Source organism: Barbatula barbatula (assembly GCF_947034865.1).
Source record: "Barbatula barbatula genome assembly, chromosome: 14".
NCBI classification, from domain to species: domain Eukaryota; kingdom Metazoa; phylum Chordata; class Actinopteri; order Cypriniformes; family Nemacheilidae; genus Barbatula; species Barbatula barbatula.
Window position 1 is genome coordinate 2,333,445 of NC_136777.1, and position 15,969 is coordinate 2,349,413.

The following is a 15,969-nucleotide window of genomic DNA, read 5'->3' on the forward strand; positions in this document are numbered from 1 at the left end:
CATCGACGAACGCGCGGCGGAAAGGAAAGCATCACAGCAGAAGAGTTTGGATCAGTCGAGAAGAGGGATCGAATCGCCTCCGACCGCCGCTTCCCACGAAGACGCCTTTGGACGTGGAGACGTGTGCCGGCTTTCTCAAGAGTTTCATATCAGCTGAAGTTACCCGTGAGAATGTGGTGGGATTTTGCGCTCGTTTTCTGGAAGGAGATGCATCAGGAACACGCATAGGAACTACATGAGCACCTGGAACTCCAGTGCGCTACTGAAAGTCTAGTGCTTTTGATCTCAAACGGAATTTATTCGCTCGTTGTGAGCAGGCTGAGCCCGAGCAGAGGAAGGTAGGCTACACTTTAAATCCGCCTTTCTTCTATTCGCGAATAGGGTTTGCATCTTCAACGCAAAGACTGCGCAAGTGTCCACACCCAAATATCCAAAGCTTAAAAATGTTTTGATGGAGTGACCTATATTCTTTTAAGGTGATTTTTTTAGATTAGCTACAAATAGTTCCTGATGATAAAAACGGCACAGTGTAACTAACTATATGCGGTAGACACAGACCCAGGAGAGAACTTTAAGTTAAATGTGTTTGTCATTTTAATCATGCAAACAGAACACTTTAGACATTCAAGTGCTCAGGAATTTAAACTTGCTTTCTAATGTTGGACATTGAAACTTCTTTGACGAATTTCTTATTTGCGTGATGATAAATGAAACGGCAGGAGCGACTCGTGTTGTATTTCCTGCTGAAGTCTATTGATCAAAAACATATCGATCATTCGTATATGGCCGGTGCAGAATTTGACCCGTTTACCAAATACATTATGTCACGGAACACCACATTTGAGAAACTGTGATTTATGCATATATGGAACTGCGTGAAAAGCTCATCTCCAACTCACAGGGTTACAACCAGTTTAGACACGTTTCCTAAGTATTTAACTTGTTTCCAACGGATATTATTACATTTAAACTATTTTAATTCAGTGTTCTAGAAATGATTCAATATTACGCGTGCATAGTGCTGTGTTTTTAGTAAGTATCTTGATCGGTTGTAGCAATAACACAAATAGGTATCAGTCGGTGCGTAAAAGTACGTTTCTCTCTCTGGTGAATGCATGCAACCACGCGCAATCGGATCTTGTGCACCGCGCGACCCCGCGGGTTATTCTCGATCTGACCAACTTCAGCAGGAATTTTTAAATCATGTATCTGATCGTCCTTAACCCCCCACCAATTTCAGAAATAACCCGCGATTGCTGCATTCAATCCCATCAAACCACAGCACTGCTTCTGTAATCTGCAGATAATCCAAGATTGGGAAAATTAATTGTGTGCCCTTTAACCCCTAGGGTTTGGATTCACTGGTTAAACGCAGGGATAAAAGCTTACCTAAACTGGCGAATAGTGTGTTGTTAGGCGACTTTAATCTCTGATAAAGATGATTATTCAGATGATTTCTGGCTGCACGAGTTGTCGTTCGCTTTGGGGTCGTGCGCAGGTGTGATCGTGTGTTTTTTGTGGTTTCCCGCAGGTAATGAGGGATCGCACCTGAAGATGGAGCTTTTCTGGATTTTATTATTTTCGGTCCTACACCGGTACGCGCGAGCGCAAGGAGTTTACGGTAAGAACTTCACCGAAAGATCCGCCTGCGCAACAATATGCACACAGACGTAGCACTCCCTAAAATCATATCTTTATCAACTAGAATGAATGGTTATAATAAGATGGCTTGGAAAAATAAAGTTCCCTCACGTATTACATGCATTCTAATGCAAAGTGTCCTAATGCTTTGAATGCATGTGCAAAGATTCATACTGCATAGAATGAGTTCCTAATGCAAAGACTCCTAGTGCATATTGAGTTCCTAAAGCAAGGTTTCCTAATGCATTTTTTAAATTCCTAATGTATTTGTTTTTGATAATTAGACACATTTTCCCCATGCACTTGCCGTAATGTGCAGCAATTTATTTGCGACGTGACACTCATTGCATCACCTCAACGCTTGCCAAAAATAATTTCTTCTTTGCATAATTAATCTTTATTCTATCAGTGTACCCTTGCATGTACTGTCAGACTCTGAAAGGACTTAAAAAGCTCAATTAAATGCGTAGTGAGAGAGAAGCACTTGTCTCATTTCGTCACACAGAGAGAACATTTAGAAACCTTCTGGAACATTATGTTGTTAAAAACAGGGAAAAGCAAATTATGGCTGTGTTTGGTTTTTGTTCTGAGCCGATAAAAGCAAGTTTTAGGGATGCAAATCACAGTCTTTGGTGTACTTCTGCCGTTATTTTCTTGATTTTCATCATTGGTTTGACAGGAGAGCTGTACGTGTGTGAGGTGACAAATGGGAGTGATCTATACAAGCACAGAATTGAGAGCTTGGTCTTTTAAACATAATAATTCTGTCATCATTTATGCATCCTCATGTTGTTTAAAACATGTACATGGCTCGGAACACAACATGAGATATTTTGAGAGGTTTTGTGCTTATACAATGAAGGTCAAAGGGGGCCGGTGTTGATGGAAAACTGGTGCGTTTGAGATCATTTCAATGCAGAACTGGTTCTGCAGATGAAATAAATCCAAACAGATTTGGAATGACATGAGGGTGAGTAAAGGGTTAAACGAAGTTTGGATATTGAGTTAGCTATCCCACATGCATCTGTGGTCGGACGAAGCCTTTATGGAATGTCTGCGTCTTTCTCATCATGCCCACAACCTCACCTGACTTTTAAAATGAATGTCATCACACTTGTTGACTGACCTTTTTAGTCTTTATTACTTTTGCACATGCAGGTGTGCTCAATTAAATTTAGTTGTGAGGGCCTCATAGCCAGGGGTAAAAAGCGGCAGTATGGTAAGAGAGAGAATGCCAGCTCAGTTAATTAAGGGCGTCAAAGCCCAAGAGTTACAGAGACTCCCTTTCAATTCCTAGTACTGCTTCATTTCTTTGCTTTAGGGGTTGTTAACTCTCTCTGATCGGGACTTTAATCAGTTTGAGGATGTCTCGCATTTTCTCTGCGAACACATTTCACCCCAGAATCAAAAGCAGAGAGCAAAGAAGAGGTTATCATGCACACACAAAAAAGCCTGTTTCATTAGGATTGTTGCGTTGTGACATCGTGTTCCTGATAATTAAAGAGCAACTATTACAATGTCCTTAAAATTACAGAGTGAAATGTTGCTGTGTGAATGTAAGCGAGTCTGCCGAGTTGTGATGCCAAAAGTGAACGAGTAACGAAATGATTGGCTTGGGAAAAAAGGAGTCGTTCTAATTTCACTTCCGGGTTGGATTTGCGTCATTCCATGTAATGCCCGCCTACGTTCCGTTTGTGACACGCGGTAGACCAATCACAGGATTAGACTGATGAATCGCCAAACAATCATTTGAGAGTCAGTCAAGATGTAAGGTACAAGATTCACTTGTTAACTTGTTGTTGGACACTCCATAAACCAATGTAGGACCCTAAAAATCACAAAGGCCCGGTTTCACAGACAAGGTTTATCTTAAACCTGGACTATACCTTAGTTAGATTAGGATACTTTAAGGCACTTTTATAAAATTGCCTTTGAAAAAACATTACAGGTTTGCATCTCAGGACAAAAAAATGGCACTGACCAATTTTAAGATATGTCAGTGCAAGTTATTTTCAGTTTAGATGGGTCAAACATTCGTTTTGGTCTTTGACTAGTCTTACAGTCTTTGCATATAAAGTTCCGAAATTTTCGTTTGCGTTTGTGTCGTATTTGGCACTCATGATATGGTGTCTCTTAAATGAATAGTCAAAACAGCTCTCAAAATGCTTGCTACGGAATCGAGCTCAGTCCGAAATATATCGGAGGCAATGTGTAAATGTGATTGGCACAACGTGAGGACGTATTTATTTTTTAACGTGGGGAATTTTCGTACGCACATTTCGGACTCACTGTGCAATGGCCTTTAAGCCTGGTCTTTGAAACCGGCAAACATATTTACTCTTTAAACACCGTCAGGTTTGTTTCGGTACTGCATACATAATTCGTAGTTTCCCAGTAATTCCCATTACTGTAATACATTTTATTTTGTTGTAATGCTAAATAATAATAATAGTAGACAATAACAGGGCTACTTTTTAGTTGCGTTTTTCTATGTTTTTCCATCTATTACAGCAAAATTGAGTCTGTTTTGATTTGAAATAAAAGCAACTTCACTCCCAATCCTCTGTTTTCTCTTTCCACACATCTTCTCCTATTGATATCGTCCTGCCGTCTGTATCTTACCCAAATGTCCTCAGATTGCTCCTGACTGTCTTCTCTTTGGATCACGTCTGCGCTTCTCCAAACAGTCGTATAATCTCGCTTCTGTCTCACCAGACGTCGTCTTTCTCTTTTCTGCTTTGTCACTTTTTTCATCCACTTATTACTTTTCACCTCTCACGTTCTCCGGCGCCTCTCAATCACTGTAGTATGATGTGTGTGTGTGTCACTTAAACTCTATTAACCTGTGGGTCAGTATGTTTGCCCTGTGGCTCCTGTAGTTAAAGCGTCAGTGACCCATGCCTGGTCGTGGATCTCCCGGGATCTCCGGATATCCTCCCTGAAGCTGAATTTGGGTAGATTTTTGTCCGGTTAACCTTTAGTGTTATGCCATCACTTGGACACACAGACGTATGGGTTTTTAATGTGTTCATGAAGTGCGTGTGTGGAGAGTGGGTGAAATGTGTGTCCACAGGCGCCCGTGACAAAGAGCGAACAGTTGGCGTGCTTTGACTAATGCATGAGATTTTCTGGGTAAGGGAAAGTCTATGATATACAAGCCATGCATAATACATAAAGCATAAAGTCTATATATGCAAGATATCTTTTAGAGCGTTTCATACTGTGCTTAACCCCGACAACTTTTAACATTGTTTCCCACTTGTAACGTTGAAAGGGGGTTATAGTCGCTTTAAACACGAGATCACGGAGCTCTGCTTATTTTTCTCTCCGTGTCTGTTTCTGTCTCTCGCTTTGAATACGCAGAGGTTATGCAACCTAACGAAACATTGCGAAGGTTTTCTGATACGGCGAAATACGATATGAAATCGGCATACTTCGAGATGTTAGTGACCAAGGCTTCTCTCTTTCTCACATACATATCACTGTTCAATAATTCAACACATCTCATCTCTCTTCCACATGTTTATGGTTGTATGTTGTAGGATTATTTTTACAGTTTATTCTGTGTGAAACTGGCAAAGAAGAGATTTGTAAATGATGTGGAGAGATGGTCGCAGGTATGATCGATCGATGGTAGATACTGCATATATTAAGGTTGTCAAAGCGTTGTTTTGATTTCGTATGAAAAAACAATAATGTTTGCTCAAGCACTGAATTATACACTAAAGCACCGCCGCACGTACCTTTTAGCTGAAATGAATAGTTTACATAAAAACGAACAGAAAATGTAATCTAAAGAAACTCTGTTTGTTGGTTGTTTATTACAAATGTTGTATTCAGTATTTCACAGTCACGACTCTTTCTTCTGTGGAAGACAAAAGAAGATTTTGAGAAGTCAATGTTAATGTGGTCCAGTGTTGTTTGCGTTCTTCAAAATATCTTCATATAGGTTTGGAATAACATGAGGATGAATAAACAGAAATAATCTTCATTTTTGGCTAAACTATGGTTGTAAATGCTTTTTGTTGCTGTAGTTAAAGCATCTGCCAGCAGGGGTTGACTGCTTACACTAACCAACAAGCCTTCACTTCTGGGCTAGGCCACAAGTCCAAAGAAAAATTATAAATACTGACGCCCATCCCCGTGTGAGCGATACGGTCAACACTCTTGTTGTAGCTCCAACCATCTGACAGCCGGTACAAGACCAATGGATGCTCGGTGAGATCATGATGAGGTAATGACAACCCACGGAACCAACATATGTACACGAGCTTTGCCTGATGGAGGCTAACACTTTCTGGAATTGTCTGTTTTTTGCAAGAAGAAAGATATTTTTCTGTTTCACGTTTCCTGTCTACGTGTCCTTATTTTCCTCCTCTATATCTTTCACAGGAGCATCGTTCATCTATAATCCGTTTGTTCTTTCTGGTATCTGTCAATGCTTCCTCTCCAAACGTCTCTTGCCTTCGGCCTGCTTGTTCCACATGCTGATCAGAGATTTTTTACCTAAACTTCTTTCCACGTCTCACTCGTCTGTCTCTCTCTTCTTCTCTGTGCTGAACAAACACAGCCTCCTCCGAACAGTTTTGCATTATTTATGCTGTAGCATCAGTACAGAGCAGAATAGGCTGTATTCAGGGGTGGGAGATCATTGGGATGTTTGTTTTCTGTTTGTGCCAAGTCTATTATGGCGTAGATGAGAGTTAGATGTGTGTTTAACAGAATGTATGAGCTTGACGTAAGGTTTCACAGGGTGTGGCGATACATCAGATCTCACTCACTCACTCACTCACTCACTCACTCACTCACTCACTCACTCACTCACTCACTCACTCACTCACTCACTCACTCACTCACCGACTCACCCACTCACTCACCCACCCACACAATCACTCACTCACTCACTCACTCACTCACTCACTCACTCACTCACTCACTCACTCACTCACTCACGACTCACCCACCCACCCACTCACTCACTCACTCACTCACTCACTCACTCACTCACTCACTCACTCACTCACCGACTCACCCACTCACTCACCCACCCACACAATCACTCACTCACCCACCCACTCACTCACTCACTCACTCACTCACTCACTCACCCACCCACCCACGCAATCACTCACTCACTCACTCACTCACTCACTCACTCACTCACTCACTCACCGACTCACCCACTCACTCACCCACCCACACAATCACTCACTCACTCACTCACTCACTCACTCACTCACTCACTCACTCACTCACTCACTCACTCACTCACTCACTCACCGACTCACCCACTCACTCACCCACCCACACAATCACTCACTCACCCACCCACTCACTCACTCACTCACTCACTCACTCACTCACTCACCCACCCACCCACGCAATCACTCACTCACTCACTCACTCACTCACTCACTCACCGACTCACCCACTCACTCACCCACTCACCCACCCTCCCACACAATCACACACACACTCACTCACCCACACACTCACCCACCCACCCACACACTCACTCACTCACTCACTCACTCACTCACTCACTCACTCACTCACTCACTCACTCACTCACTCACTCACCGACTCACCCACTCACTCACCCACTCACCCACCCTCCCACACAATCACACACACACTCACTCACCCACACACTCACCCACCCACCCACACACTCACTCACTCACTCACTCACTCACTCACTCACTCACTCACTCACTCACTCACTCACTCACCGACTCACCCACCCACACAATCACTCACTCACTCACTCACTCACTCACTCACTCACTCACTCACTCACTCACCCACCCACACAATCACTCACTCTCTCACTCACTCACTCACTCACTCACTCACTCACTCACTCACTCACTCACCGACTCACCCACTCACTCACCCACCCACCGACACAATCACTCACTCACTCACCCACACACTCACCCACCCACCCACACAATCACTCACTCACTCACTCACTCACTCACTCACTCACTCACTCACTCACTCACTCACTCACCGACTCACCCACCCACACAATCACTCACTCACTCACTCACTCACTCACTCACTCACTCACTCACTCACTCACTCACCGACTCACCCACCCACACAATCACTCACTCACTCACTCACTCACTCACTCACTCACTCACTCACTCACTCACTCACTCACTCACTCACTCACTCACTCACCGACTCACCCACTCACTCACCCACCCACCGACACAATCACTCACTCACTCACTCACCCACACACTCACCCACCCACACAATCACTCACTCACTCACTCACCGACTCACCCACCCACTCACCGACTCACCCACCCACTCACTCACGACTCACCCACCCACCCACTCACTCACTCACTCACTCACTCACGACTCACCCACCCACTCACTCACTCACTCACCCACCCACTCACCCACCCACCCACTCACTCACTCACTCACTCACTCACTCACTCACGACTCACCCACCCACCCACCCACTCACTCACTCACTCACTCACGACTCACCCACCCATTCCTCGGTGTGACTGCGGTTGTGAAGTTCTGAAACAGCATGACGTGTGTGTGGAGTCAATCTCAAGGTCAGCAAATGAAAAGAAGTACATTTCCAGGACATATTAATCTCCTTTCTTACAGCTTTCAAAAATAATTGCGTCCACCTTTAGCCGCCAATAGTGACGGTCCTGCAAACGTGCCTGTACTCTCTGTGCATGTGTGTCCTCGGAGGAGTGTGCAGGTGTTCATGATTGTACGTCTTGAATAGTCGTTCCTGGATCTTTTCTCCTCCTCTCAGTTTAAGCTTCTTCTTTTCTGGTGTCTCCTGTAGGAGCTTGTCAATACAGGCTGCTCATTGATTATCCATTGTTTGCTGTGATTTGTGCTTGATGAACGAGGGGGAATCAATGCCCGCCTGCTCGCCAGGCTTGTGCATGTGATCTTGCACCTGCTTTGGGCTCGAGAGACACCGACCGTCTCCTCTGAGAGGCTCAGCAGTGTAAATCTCTGATCAGTAACTTTGGAAACACTGGGAGAACTGCACAAGAGGAGACTTCTGGCTTCGCACGTGAGCTTGAGTTAGAAAATGAGGAGGCCTGCATGGGTCATTTTGACCGGGAATAATACACATGCAGACAGCTAAAGTCACGTTTCGCACCTGCTGTCTGCTGTTTGTGCACTTGCTCTTAAAGGCACAGGCCACTTAAAAAGCACCATGGCGTGAGGCAGACTTTTGAACATTTGCCAGGATGGTGGGATGAAGTGTCTGAAAAGCTTTTGGTATTTTTAAGGCGCAAAGAAGCATGCAAACTAAATACCATGTTTTTTTCAGTATCAGGATATAATGTTTGAGATAATAGTTGCATACCAATGTGAAGGCCACGCACTTCAAAGGTCATCATTGGGGTTTATAATTTTAGGTTTAATTCAATTGTGATAAGCAATTGTGATATTTCAAGGTAAGAGTGAAACCACAGTGGTTAACTGAAATAAGACGCCTTGATGACGTATGCAACCTTAAAATGCGACCTTCGAAGTGCGCAGCCTTTCCATTGGAACTAACCTAAAGTAGGTGTGATCACAAGTGATTTTGTTTTTCATATAATGGGGTAAATCTCTCAAAGCTGTCAACAACATTGTTCCTTAATAACAATGTTGTCTGATAGCAGGGGCGATTTTAGGGTCAGAGCTTTAGCGGTGCTGAGCACCCAATGAGCCCCACTGCCACCACCCACCCTCTTTTCACACAAAAACAAAAAAATGTGTCTATTGAAAAATAACTTAATCATTTCAACATTGATTCAACTAACTCCAAAATCCAGATTCTTGTAAAAGACAATTTAATTTTTTAGAATAACATCATTTCTTACTCCAAGTTTTAGGGGTGCTAGCTACGCCCATGACTGATAGTATTGTACTTGTGTGAGTTTTATTGTAGAAGATCAAGTAAAGCTGAAAAAGAAGTAGATGGTTGGTTGAGTGCATTGCATTGCATTGTATTGTAGGATATTTTGGCAAATATCTGACCTCATAAAGACTGAATAAAGTATGCTTAAGCTACATGCTTACTGAATTCTGCAAAAATATAGTATGGTAGTATGATTTGTTTGTGAAATAAATGCTTAAGACTAGACCGGACTAAAATGAATAAGTGATCTCTCTTAACTGAATATAATTTACCCAGAAATATCTTAAAATATATCAGTGGCATTGTTTTGTCTCGAGATGCAAACCAGCAATGTATTCTTCTAATGCATTTTTATAAAAGCTTAATTTTTATAAAATTAATTCAACCTTGCTTAAATTAAGCCGTGTCTGTGAAACCAGGGCATAGTATCACTGTCACATCTCTCAAATTCTGGAGAAATATCTGGAGTGGTTTGACTTTTATCAGGTCGGTAAAATTGCTTAGCCAACAGAGGACTCCTTTCAGGATAAAGTGTGAAAGTATAGAAGGATTTTGAGTGGTTTCAGCTGCGTTCAGAGCCGAACTGAGAAAAACTTTATGATGTAGTTCAACACAGAAAACAAATCTGTAAATTGAGAACTGAGGCGGAATGAGCACACTGCAAAACATGACTTTCTTACTTAGTATTTTTGTCCTGTTTTCCAGTACAAATGTCTAAAAATGTAAGCAAATATTCACTAAGATTTTTAGACATTTGTACTGGAAAACAAGACAAAAATACTAAGTAAGAAAGTCATTTTTTTGCAGTGGACTTCTGTTAGTCGGCCAATTAGACATCAGAGATATCAGGTGAAATAATCCACATCCAGATGCTCACAATCTGCTAACAGAAATTCATGAAAATACTGTGTGAATGTGAGTCTTTCCACCCATGCATGCACGCACACACAGCTCTCAGCTTACGTCTCATAACACTGCCTCAAAACCTTGCAGAGACACCCCATCGCATTTAAGGCTAATCTTCAGTTTAAGTGAGGCTTTAAAGCGCATTCTGACTGCAGGGCATCGGTACGCAGCTCTGCATGTCACTGCAGCTCTCAAATCCCTTCTTTATTGAGAATTAGCTGAACGCTCCTGAAACTTTGTAAGAAGCGGACAGGATTTTATGCTTAACGCTTTTTCTCCCTTGTAAGTGTTCAGGAGACTTTGTGAAATATATGGATTAGCAGTCACATCTGTAAAAATAAACTGCAGTCACCTGTCTTCCCTGAATGTGTGAATTTGAATGTGTGAAAGGTGTGTGAATAGAATAACAGCTCTGATGAATTATATGCATCCTGGATGAAGAATAGACGTCGGATGATTTAATGTGCAGTGTTCTCACTTTTTCAATTGCTACTGTATATACTTGCTTTTTTCACAAAGAGAATGCTACATTAATAGTGTTCCCTCTAGATGTTATTAAATACATGTGGTTCAGTGTAATTATGGGTGTTATTGGAGAGCGAGGGAATTATAAAACGAAAATTGTTGATAGCAAAGCCCGGACTGTTTTTAACTTCACGTGTGAAAAGGATCTTTAGTTTTAATACTGCCTGTTTAATTAATTAAGTCTGTTCACACTGAAAGATAACTATAATGTTTCCTATTAGTGTCTGCATTACAGTTCCAGTGTATGAAATTTAGTGCCATCTAGTGGTGAGGTTGCGAATTGCAACCAACGGCCCGCTCCACCGGTCCTTTTAAAAGCACTATGGTGGCTGACACAGGACTAAGATGTAGTCGAGTTTTTGCTTCTTGGCCGAAAGAGAAAATGTATTTAACGTATTTTGTACATTTAGGGCTACTTTAGAAACAACTTGATGAATTCCATGCAAGGGGACCCGCGGTGTATAAGAAATAGCTCATTCTAAGGCGATAAAAACACAACGCTTCACGCTTTTTTACATCTAGTGATGTGTAATATATTGCATTTCTCTCAATAGATCTTCACAAAAATTCAAACAGAACTTTAACGAATGAGAACTTTATTGTAAGAACTTTGGTGATCCCAGCAATATTGTATTTGAAAACTTTATAGTTATCTTCTTGTGTTTAAACAGGCCTTTAGGGTTAGAGAAAGGAAGGGAAAGAATTGTTTTTCTTAAAAGAAAAATGATACAGAAAGTTTAGTAAAGGATAAGTGGACCTCAGGGAAAAAGATAAATCATAAAAAATGTATGATGTGACCCCTTTAAATGTGGCTCATTTTTAATGGATGATGGTTTGAGAGACAGAGAGAGAACATAAGCACATGATTGGAGAATGTTTCTTAGTATCTCAGAAAGCTTAGAGAGAGAGAGAAAGAGAGAGACAGATACAGTCATTGAGAGATTAATGTCCCTTTACCGCTTAAGTATTTTCATTCATTTTTGAGTTATTAATAGATTGTTTTCCTGAAACTTCTTTAACATTGATTTCTTCAATTTGATGAATTGTAATTAAATACACCTAAATAAAAATGTGCATGTGCATGTTCTGTAATGAAATACATTATAGCTCAATTGGAAACGATGTGCAAGATTCATGCAAGATATTTACCCAACACTTTTGTCTTCTAGATGCAAAATGTATGATTGTATGATGGACTCGTAGAAAATCATTTCCACACGATAAATATCAAGGTAGTTGATTTGTTTCAATAGGTCTGAGACAAAAATTCAACAATGAAGTCTATGTGAAAAAGTAAATATCAAAAGCTGTGTGTGCGTTGTAATTTTTACGTGCATTTACTCATCTCTCGCCGTGGTGCGTCCGTGTCTGTACGTGAGGGTAATGTAATTTAAAAGCTCTCAGTAAAGGAAGCTAAATGTAATGTTAGATTAGACACGTGTAATGAGATTGCATCTCACACACTCTCAGAATGCAGAATCGAACTCCCTCTAATGAATAGCTGGATAATCTGCCCGTGCATTAACTCTTATGAGCTGCTAAAAGTTGTTATTGCTTTCATCAGACTCTCTGTAGCCGTAAAACACAGAGATGAAAGAGGTTATTGAATTTACTTACGAAAGCTTTTGCTCTTTTGTATTACCATATCTTGCGTTCTTTCATATGACCGTATGCGTATCGTGCTGGGAAGTTAGATACACGGATTTGAGCTGCAAATCGTGCAATGCAAGTGCGCGCGAGTTTTCTGTGATGGTCAGTTTTCTCACACGAGCAACAGTTTGAAATTGAACGTGTTTTTAAACTATTGACATTTTGCTTACAACGTACATTTTTTTGCATAAAGCTGGACAAAGTGCCACTTTAAATGGCTAAATAGACCATGACAACTAGTCACGCAATTTGGATGTTTATTAAAGGTTCATACTGTGATAGTATTATCTAAGAGCGATCAAATTCATCCGATCAAGATCTAAACCCAACTAAACTATGAACCAAAGTTCCCGATGGACTTTATGTATTGATAGCCGCCCTTCAGGAATCTCTTATTTTCAGCTGGAAGCGGTTGCGGTATTGCTCAGATGTTGCTCTTCAAAGCTCTAGAGATTAATAGAATATTGTTTCAGATGGTTCTCTTACAACCGTTGACATTCGGAAAGAATAAAGAAGTATAAAATGAATGTGGACGGCATAGCTCGGATAATTTGATGTTATGTTGGCATCTCTGACTTTTGATTGTTGATACAATCTTATTTGTGCATGAAACTACCTGTAAATGAAACAACAGCACAATAATGTGTGTGACGGACAGGTTTCATGATGTATTATTATTTGATTCTATGTTCTTTTGAAGTCTCTCTCTCTCTCTCTCTCTCTCTCTCTCGCTTGTATATTATCACTCCCAGTTTAATGCATATTTATGGCCTGCTTTCACTCGTCTCTGGTCTCTCTGAATTATAACCCTGTTTATTTGTGAATTAAGTTCTTTACTGTGTATATTCATCAGTTTCTGTGGGACTTGAGTCACACCTCAGTTTGAGTAATGGCACTGTCCTCTTTCTGCTCACGTGTGTATATGTGTATAGGTGCAGCTCAGGTCTAATTGGCAAGTTGTTCTGGGGACGTCGATGTTTTCTCACGCATTAATGAGCAGACATTTGATGCGTATACTGATTCAGTGGTTTACATGCATTAGATCAGGTTCTCAACTGGATTTGATTTTACGTTGTACATCAACTTGCTTAAGTGTAAATTGTAATCATTGGCATGAGAAATGGAGAAATGTAAATGTTATTGTAAATATTATTCAGAAAAATACAGCTCCCCGTTTACTGTGTTTATAGGGTAGACCTGCCCTGTCCAATATGGCGGCACTTTGATCGTCTATGCCAGTTTATGGGACCATGACTTGTGAGGTTTTTTTAATGGAGTGGGTAATATTATGCAACACTTCTGTCTCAAAAGATGTACGTGACATTCAGGGCCTTATAAGCCAGATCATAAACATAAATTTGCACTACCACCTGTTGGTTTAGCAGGACACATCCTACAGCTAAACATAAATTAGCACACCATTAATTTTCATTTTTTACCATCATTGCTTAGTTACAAATGCAATGTAACACCCTTTTGATATTATCCAGTTCCTTAAAGGTATAGTTCACCCAAAAATGAAGATTTTGTCATCATTTAATCACCCTCAGATTCTTCCAAACCTGTATAAATCTGTTTGATCTGCTAAACAAGGAAGAAGATATTTAAAAGAATGTCAGTAACCAAGCAGATCTCGCCCCCATTTACTCCATTACTATAAATCTGCTCGGTCATTTTTTGGTGAACTATCCCTTTAAACACATCTGTTCAACACCCTGTGATGGACATCTAGAATCCAAGCGGTTACACTTTTGACACTTTCAAGTAAATCTGGTTTGTAGCCGATCCATAGCGTTCCTTATGTGTGTGTATGTGTGTGTTCTGTTTTGACATGGCAATATCCTTTCTGACACTTTCCTGAATAAAGCGTAATAGATATCAGGAAAAGCTGGCTTTCACCTCATTCCACAGCCACAAACCATTTAGGAATCTGTCAGCGGTAGCATGCTTTAGCACGCCGCGTCTGCGGAGGACATGCGAGCCGAGCCGAACGCACATTAGCACAAAGTGCCTCTGGGTTTTTTCTATAGCTTCAGTAACATGTTTCAGCGAGAGAGAGCGATCAACATCTATAGAATACTAATATAGTTTTCATATCCGCGCTGAAAAGGTGTGTGTGTGATTCACAGGGTTTTTCTAGATGTGGAAGCAGACGGGTCAGTCATGTTGTCTGGTACGATCTGAACTTTTCGAGAAGTAATATGTTGTTGTTGTGATCGAAAGATGCGTATGGCAGACAATGGCAAAGATGAACACGATGGATCGCAACGTTTGGAGAGTCAGCTTACATGAGTGTGTCAACTTGAAATTCAAGGTTTCTAGTTTTATTTATAACAGCAACGTCTATGATAAAATATCAGATTGCATCTTTTATTTCTAATAATATTAAGGCTTGTATAATGAGAATATGTGGTAAATGTGGAATTTCTGCAGATATCGCACAAACTTTATGATTGAGCGGAGACTTTACGCATTTCTGGAGATCTTTGCTGATTCATTGGTTAAAGTCAGTGCTTATCGATCACATTATACACACATGCCCTGACTGAAGTTAAATTATTCAGAGGTGTTAAATAGGCATTCTTAATTATTCACAAGCTGCTCTGATGTAATTAATATTGTAGACTTGTGTGACAGCACGGGTTGCATTTCTCTTTCTTTCTTCCGTCTGTCTGTCTGTCTGTCTGTTTAAGTTTCCTTCTTTTTACTTTCTACTTGTCTGTCTGTTTGTATAACTTTTTGTCTTTCTGCATGTCTGTTCGTCCAATTGACCAATTGCTAAGCCCCGCCCCCCTTAGATACTGTCGCTAACTCGGAGTTGGCTAATATCTTACAATGACAGCTGTCAGTGTGAAAGCCTTGTCACACAGGTTGCTGCGTCCTCATTTAGCTCTGTATTGTTTAGGTTTAGTAAATGGAATCAAATAATTTCCATTCCCAATCCACCGGATACCTGGAATCAGAGTTACAAGTACCCCAGGCGCATATAGCGATAGATCAATTTAGCATCTTTCAATCTGTCTGACTGTTTAACTTTCCATTTTTTTACTTTCTGCTTTTTTGTCTTTCTAACATTTCTTCTGTCTTTCTGCTTTTCCGTCTGTCTAACTTTCCTTTTGTTTGTCTGTATGTCTGTTTCTCTGTTGGAACTTTACTTCCTTTCCACTTTCTGTCTAACTTTCCTTCTTTCTGTCTTTCTGCTTGTCTCTCTCTCTGTCTCTCTCTCTCTCTGTCTCTGTTGAATTTTCCTTCTTTTTCACTTTCTGCTTGTCTCTCTCTCTTCGCTCTCTCTCTCTCTCTCTCTCTCTCTCTCTCTCTCTCTCTCTCTCTCTCTC

The 15,969-nt window shown here is 41.0% G+C and overlaps 1 protein-coding gene across 1 annotated transcript in view; it reads left to right on the top strand.

The window, feature by feature from the left end:
• Positions 1–1,554: 1,554 nt before the first annotated feature.
• The window catches only part of mdga1 (MAM domain containing glycosylphosphatidylinositol anchor 1), a gene marked incomplete at both ends in the record, with an annotated part of 131,773 nt that continues 117,358 nt past the window's right edge, over positions 1,555–15,969 (top strand). Inside the window, one exon of the mRNA XM_079473932.1 lies at positions 1,555–1,621. Within this exon, the coding sequence (XP_079330058.1) occupies positions 1,555–1,621 (67 nt within the window). The remainder of the gene's footprint in view (positions 1,622–15,969) is intronic.